Raw genomic sequence first — 7,897 nt, 5'->3', positions numbered from 1 at the left:
TATTATTATTATTATTATTATTAATATTAATATTATTACTATTATTACTATTATACCAAGAAAATAGTTACAAGATGCTAGGAATGACGGATCAAAAATGGAATGTGATAACGACAAAACAAAAAGAAATGGGAAAACAACGAGCACAAAGAAGGAAACAACTACTAGATGCAATGTATGCAGTATATGTGGTTATGATCGGAGAAAAGAATCGGAAAAAAATAATAAAATGAAGTAGGCAGGTTGTGTCATCTCCTATTTCGAGGGAAAGATCAAAGAAAAAGGAAGAAAAATATTAACAGGTACTTATACGCACGTCTCTTCTATAAACATAACAACATGCAATCATTTCGTTAACGATTCCTATCCTACATGTATATAGTTGCGCGATCGATCTTCTTTCTATTTTTCTCCTATAGTCTAAATTATTATAGTAAAAATCTATGGCAAGAAGAAATGAAGTTTAAAATAATAATAGGAAATGTAAAATAAAAAGAAGAAAAAGAAAAAAAACTGATGATTTTGGGATTTTGGCAGTGAAATAGACAATTATTCTATTGTACTTTGTTGTTACAATTTTGAAGAAAAAACAATTAAATATGACGTAATCACTCGCACGTCTTTCTTTTAATTCGAACGAAGAACACGATCGTGCGCAAATTTGAAACGTTTCAAATATTATTGCGAGACGTGCGCAAGATAAACGATGAAGAAAAAAAACAATAATTAATATTTCTAGAATAAGAACTTACATCTACATAACATTGGACGGAATGTCCATATCTTAAACAGCTGATAGAAATATTTTTAGCAAAATATATGAATTTATGTATATTATTATTATATATATTCATTAATATAGTAAGATGGCGAGACGTTATTTGTGAATAACACGTCTCGTATGTACACCCTTCTTTTAAAATACGCTCTTAAGCGCGTTGTCTCGAAATCATTTCATCAACGTAGAAAACTAATTTGTATCAATCGTTTTATATATGCGAGTTTATACTCCCGAGACTTCGTAGTATTAATCGTAATCGCGAGGAATTAAAATCCTACATAAGATCTAATAAACGAAGAAAAATAAAACGATCTTAATTGCGTGCTGCCAGTGATAGTTTTATAAATTGACATTAAAATAATTGTTCTCAAAGTAAACTACATAAGTACTACTGCTTATCACATTCTCGAATAAATTTTTTGTTTGGAATCGTTCGAAAGTGTATTCGAAAGTACATTCGACCTATTTAGGAGGGAAAAGGTGTATATTATGTATCATTGATAAAAAGAATATAATACGTATGTATAATTACGTACGTAAAAATAAAGGAATACATAGAAGATTTGATTGAAAAAGATATGAAAGAATGAAAAAGTCTCTGTTCGTCAAAAGAAAATAATTGGAATGGCAAATAGATAGCAAGTAGATGGAATGACAATAAGTATAAGGGAAACCGAATGGACTTGTATCACATTTAGGGATAAAATTGAGCGGTATAGGGCAAGGCAGGAGCAGCGGTAGGGGCATGGGCATGAAAAGCTGGCGCTTGTGGGTGCCAGGCAGCACGCTTAGCGTGTACCGTAGCAGGTGTATCACTGGGAAAGGCATTTTCCCAGGTTCTTTTCAGGCCCATCAATGCAGCTGGATTAATAGGAGCGGTTTGCGCGACGATGGGTGCAAAAATCCCATGAGAGGTCGGTGCCCTTATTATACGAGGGGGGAAGAGGAATAAGGGCGCGGGAGTTGGTTGTTGAGCATGAAGCGCAGCCACAGCCGCGGCCGCTGCCTGAGGTGTCATCGCGTACGCAGGGATTTGATGAGGTGGATTGGGCGCGGTAAGGGCCAAGGTCTTACTAGTCGCCGAGGAGGTAGGCGAGGCTGGAGTCGTCGAGGTGGGGGATGCGTTAGATGCCAAGGCCATCAGCCAAAAGTCCTGAGTCCTGATGGCCTGGGCCTGCGCCTGCGCCTGAGCATGAGCTTGAACTTGCGCTGCCTGTGCTTGGGCCTGTGCCTGTACGAGCGCCTGTATGTCCCAGAGGGGAGGCTGCGCCGTCGGTACCGGCATCGGTACCGGCGTCGCCGGACCCGAATGTGTCAGAGATGCGGGTGATTGAGTGCTCAACGTACCGGGTGATAGTAGAGCCTTCGTTGACGGCGGAGCACTTGTCAATACCAGATTCATATCTTCCCCGCTACACTGGAAGACTTCGATGTAACGTTGTTTCTTTCCGAATACCATGAATCGGTGGTGCCGCTGAGTCGCGCACGCATGCGCCGAACTTTCACTGTCCATTTGTATGAACGCTTCTCCGGACGGTTGACCCTAATGACATCATATATCTTTTATTTTTTCTTCTCTTCAATCTCTCACTCCCTTCTTTCATCCGTTATCTTATTTTATTCTTACCTGTGCATTGTACACCATATGAACACCTTGGTAGATAATGTTTTTCGAGTGTTCTCCCATGAATTCTAATATATGCTCTACAAGTGCCTCGTAGGGGAGCCCACGTAGCCTCACGCAATCCTTACGCGTGCCGGATGTAATTATATGTTGAGGAAGTAATGGAGGAAATTGCAGTGGTTGTATTGATGGTACTTGAAGAACGAACGGCTTTGGATCGGTTGCCCTATTCAGGACCTATAGGTAACAAATATTGTTTGACATGGAATAAAAATAAATTTCGTTTGGCTAACGATTCATTTAATTTCTTTAGCTTTTACGAACCTGTTGTACTTCCGCCGTTGTACTCCTAAATAGTTCAATATACCTACTGCCAATGCAGTCTCTGTGCTTACTCAATGCTTTCACAGCATCTTCCTCTTGAGCGAAAAGGACGAACGCGTCTCCGGTCGCTCGACCATCTGGCTTTTTTACAAATAGTACGCCATCTTCTCCATCCAATACGTGACAAGATTTTTGTCCCGATAAGAAAAAGTCAATCTTTAGAAGCAAAATGTATAGTTCAATTAATTACCATTGCGTAACCTATTTATTAAATATAATATAATTTAGTGCATACCACTTGCTTAGCAACGCAGTCATAAGGTAATCCTCTCATTCTAACGATAACTTGAGCCCCTCTTGAAAGGAAAGCATGCGCTTCACTAGTAGTACCACCAGCAACCCCAACAAAATCTTCTCCGGAAGCTTTATAAACTTCTATGTACCGTGTCCCCATATGATGTTTATGCCTTTTCAGTGCCATATCTCTGTGTTCTTTATTAACAAAACGTACTAAAGCTTCTCCGTTACGCCTGCCCATATGACTCAAACAAAGTGCTACGCCACCCCTAAAAATAAAGAATACCTAATAATTGTTTTTCTTTCTAAAAGTCTTTAGTTATTACTTAAACTTAAAAGCTTGTACTTTGACGCATAACATTAATTATACTTATTTATACGATAAGTGATGATCTGTTAGATTACAAGACACAAATCTATATGACCCACAGATAATGCTTATCATAGTGCTTGACCATGCTGATTAGGAAAAGAAATCATTGAGAAAAGATGCATGATATAAACGGTAGCCACATAAATGAACGATTTATAATTCATACAAAAATAAAATCGCACAAGGCCTGACCCATTACCTTCTTTATGTGATTCCAAGTGGCTTGTATAACAATATTCAAGTAGTTAGTAAATAATACATTTATATTATTGTCTATTATCTCTAACAAGTATTTATAATCCAAACAGTATCGAGATACTACTTACTTTGCCACATTCAGACCGCGGAAAAATTTGGCAATATCTTGATCCGATGATTGCCAAGGAAGACCTCTAGCTCTAACTACGCAGTCATTGTCTACTTCTTCGTCCTTGGAACTAGAAGTAACCAAATTATCATGATTATTATAATTATATTCTAACAACAGTTTTAAGCGAGCATAACCTACCGATATGACTTTTAACTACTTACCATATTCCTGGTTCTAAAACTATATTTACTACCTCTGGTGTTTGGAAGACGTGACCTGAAAAGAGAAAAAATAAAAAGAATTAATCATCTGTGAATTATAAAGAAATTCTTTAGATAACTCTTATATTTAGTTTTATCTTCAAATGGCTATGAAAATAATTATAATAATAAACATAATAGACTCCACGTAGAAATTCCAAGTAACCTCGAGGTAGTGCTTCCATCGAGGAAATATATGTCTTGCGTTGCAAAAATACATTACTTTCCGATAATTTTTTCTCAAAAGACATAATTTCTTCGAAATCATTGAAAGCGTTTCTCTCGTTGAATCAACAGGTTGCTGCCGAACGCGACACCGCTGACTTGGCGAAAAACGTTAACAATTTCTTCATTTCTACGTTACTTCTTCCTTTATATTGTATATACATAAATCACGTGCGATACAGACTTTTACTTTTAAACAAAACTACTACTGTAAAGTTCGAACGTATTTAAATATCCTTCTTTTCTTCCGCGGTCCAATTAAGTTCTTCTTTTTGCTTGTGGATTATGCTTAAGGAAAGAGATAGATAGATAGAGAAAGAGAGAGAGAGAGAGAGAGAGAGAGAGATATGAAGAAAAAAAGAAGCGTGCACGAGGAGAAATTTGGACGTAACTGGAACAGATCGGCGCATGCGCCGACTGCGATATCTTGCTTCATTTTAAAATGGTGTCGAGAACATCGAAACATTTAATAAAGTTAATGTAAACAATTATTTAATTTGCTGTTCGAGTCACGTATTAACGATGAAATGCAAATGATTTAACCTTTTTTCTTTTTTATGAAATATATAAATCGATACCTAATGAACATTAATTATCAAAAGAAAATATTATATTGAACACCATATTGCTTTTTTCTTCGTGTTTTCTAATTCGTAATAGAGAAAAAAACTTTATCGAATCGAACGTGATTTTTTGTAACTTCCTATTTCATAATTCAAAAAAAGGAAAAAAAGGCATTTGTCTTGCAAGCTTTCTGGCGCTTCCTTCATCGTAATACTATATGCTTCGCTTTGTCTCTTATTTCTCGTACTTGGGGACAAAGTGCTTATTCGATTTGTTGCTTCGGCGAAACTATTTCGTATTTCTTGCAAGGAATATTTGTGTTATGCGAAATGAATCGACTGATTTCAAACGCGTACACCTTTATAAATTGCCACGACTGCTCTCTTATTGAATTTCATATATGTATATTATGTATACAAGTACATAATATATACGTTACTGTAGTATGTATTGTATGTATCGGCAATTCGGTAAACAACTTTTTCCTTAAGTAGATAAGAGAAAAGAATATTTTTTCTAATGATATATTGAAAATGTCAATTTCAATAGAGAGAAATATCAATTTTTCATTTTCTCTTTTCTTTTTATCTTCATTCTATGCTCATCAAATAATATACATAGATATACGATTACGCATACGATTCGTTCGTATTTACGACAATACATACTAATTTGTTTTTGCAATTTAAATCCTTAAGTTGTATTAATAAAAATATGAAAAACGTATTGTTGCTAGTTGGGTATCACTGCGCGATAAGAAATACATAGCATGGCCATCGTATACTTGCACATCGTATCTAAATCGCTGCGAAACTCAGCAGCACATACATATCGTATATACGTGTGCTACGTACAAACGAACAATGCGACCGTATACTCATCTTTAAACATTTATACACCCCTACCCTGGACATTATTAAAACATATCAATATGTTTTTTTCCTATTTAGATTTGGAACATAGCATGAAATTACGTAGACATAGAAAATGATTCAGTTGAAAATTTGTATCTATGACTATTAATAAAGGTTGGCAACTAACTGATTGCAGATTTTTTCGATAAACAAATCATATTCAATTCAGTTTTTTGATAGCAAAGATTACAAATTTTATAAACGTGGAATTATGACACTGCCTGAACGATGACAAAAAGTCATCGACAAAAATGGACAATACCTAATTGAATAAAGTTATATTTTTCAGCGAAAATTTTGAATTTTCCTTCTTATTTAAAATCCGCAATCACTTAATTGCCAACCCAATATATATATATATATATATACAATAATTAAGCAATACTATATATATAATTATAGTCGAATGGATATTGGATTTTTGGAAGAGCTTTTATCGCTTTAGCGTTAATCTTAAATATGTCTGTTATGGTCAAGGTTCGCTTGTATTGTTTACAGATACGTATGGAAAGAAAATCGGTCGAGTATGCGGGTTATGATAGACAATTCGAAAAAGTCTACGCGAAATATCGTAGAAGAGAAAAGTGAAGAAAGAAGATAATTCTACATGACCGTTAGACTAGATCAAAGTCAAAGAAATACATCAACCGAGATAAAGAAGAGACTTTCTACGTAATTTTGAATAAGTTCTCATCTAGAAAGTTTTAATCAAGCTTGGAAAAATGTCTTTCTTACCATCTTTGATCATCCTTTGTATCACGCTAATCATATCTTGTATTTCTTTTACGTGAAAATCGTTGTCCGTATCAGGTTGTAACCCAAAGTCTAATTATCTATTGTCAAGGATAAATAAATATACTTCGAAGACTTTACCAAGTGCATGAAATTATTTTGTCTAATAATCACGATAAAACGAACGATTTTATTTATCGATCGACATAGTACGGAACGTATGCATACAATCCTTATATCGCCCTTAAAAAATAAGACTAATTCAATTGTGTTCTGAAAGTTTGTCGGGGTCCTCGGAAGTGGAGAACGATCGCAAAAATAAATTGTTAAACGTTATTGAAAGAAAAGTAAATCGTAAGAAGAAACGCTTTTGTGCGCATAATAATATATCTCGATCGGTCGTCAAGTCGTTACCAATATCTTCACCGGGCTGACCTTTAAACCGTGTTCCGCAGGCGATAAGGCCGGTTGGTCAGCTGAAGCTTTCTCGAGGCGCTTGCCTTCTAAACGCGAACGTTCGATTCAACTTGTCCTCCCTCCCTCTTTTCTTCTCTCCTTTTTTTCATCCTACTACGTAATCACTTTTCGACGAAACTAGTTTTCGTTATTTATGAAAAGCTAATTCTCTGCTATAATATATTTCAAAAGAACGTACATATTTAAGCTGTCATCCTCTTTTCTCTCTCCCCTCCCCTCCCCCCCTTCTCTCTCTCTCCCTCTCAATAAAAACATGTCGTAAATTATTGGCCAATTCAAAGGAAGACGTAACACCGCGTATCCATGAGACTTCTCTTTTTACAAATATCACTTTAAAATTAGGTAATGACTTTAACGAAAAAAAAAAAAAAAGAAAGAAGAAAGATTTGACGAAATTCTCTTATCGTTACCTTCGTTGGTAACGAGCCCAATTGTGCATTCGCGTTCGTTCGGAGATTTTATCTTACTGATAAAAATCAAAAGTAAGATTCGTTGTCTTTCTCTCTCTCTCTTTCTCTATCAAAGTCATAAGATATAAAACGCGTGTAATCAGTTCGTGATCAGCTAAGTTTTTTATTAAAAATTAGAAGAAAAGAATGAAAACAATCTGGCAAACAAACAAAAATGACAAATCCGTTTTGCTCGAGGCGCCGATCGACACGAGAATATACACGAGTATGCCGATCGATATATACGTGTACACACCCACATATCATATATATGTGTTGTCAGTCGCCACAGGTGGTTTTGTTTTATTAGCGTTCAGTTGATACAACACGACACGGTGGATGCAGAGTGAGTGAGAGAGAGAGAGAGAGAGAGAGAGAGAAGGCAAGCACATAAGGTGGTAAGCCATTGTGGCCAGCTCAAGTTGATGCCGAGGAAGGATCGAGATTAAGACTCGAGGAACTCGAGTGAATGCTTTTCTCTCTCTCTTTCTTTTTCTCTCTCTCTTGCGTTCACTCGTTTTAACTATATATGTATATATATATATATATATATATATATATATATAT

At 35.7% G+C, this 7,897-nt stretch overlaps 1 protein-coding gene across 2 annotated transcripts in view; it reads right to left on the bottom strand.

The window, feature by feature from the left end:
- LOC106794005 (RNA-binding protein fusilli) overlaps window positions 1-7,897 on the bottom strand; it is a 23,068-nt gene that overhangs the window by 5,335 nt on the left and 9,836 nt on the right. The window contains exons 4-10 of one of the 2 annotated variants that reach the window (XM_014761369.1): window positions 6,408-6,497; window positions 3,931-3,985; window positions 3,726-3,836; window positions 3,025-3,295; window positions 2,730-2,945; window positions 2,409-2,642; window positions 1,856-2,324 (exon numbers count right to left, since the gene is read on the bottom strand). In XM_014761369.1, coding sequence (XP_014616855.1) covers window positions 1,856-2,324; window positions 2,409-2,642; window positions 2,730-2,945; window positions 3,025-3,295; window positions 3,726-3,836; window positions 3,931-3,985; window positions 6,408-6,497 — 1,446 coding nt within the window. The remainder of the gene's footprint in view (window positions 1-1,855; window positions 2,325-2,408; window positions 2,643-2,729; window positions 2,946-3,024; window positions 3,296-3,725; window positions 3,837-3,930; window positions 3,986-6,407; window positions 6,498-7,897) is intronic. The other variant, XM_014761370.1, reaches the window with a different exon arrangement.

This window comes from Polistes canadensis, unplaced genomic scaffold, assembly GCF_001313835.1.
Source record: "Polistes canadensis isolate GaletaPanama2010 unplaced genomic scaffold, ASM131383v1 scaffold_21, whole genome shotgun sequence".
Taxonomy (NCBI): domain Eukaryota; kingdom Metazoa; phylum Arthropoda; class Insecta; order Hymenoptera; family Vespidae; genus Polistes; species Polistes canadensis.
Note: the sequence above shows the minus strand (reverse complement) of the source record. Positions and strands in the feature narration are given on the sequence as shown.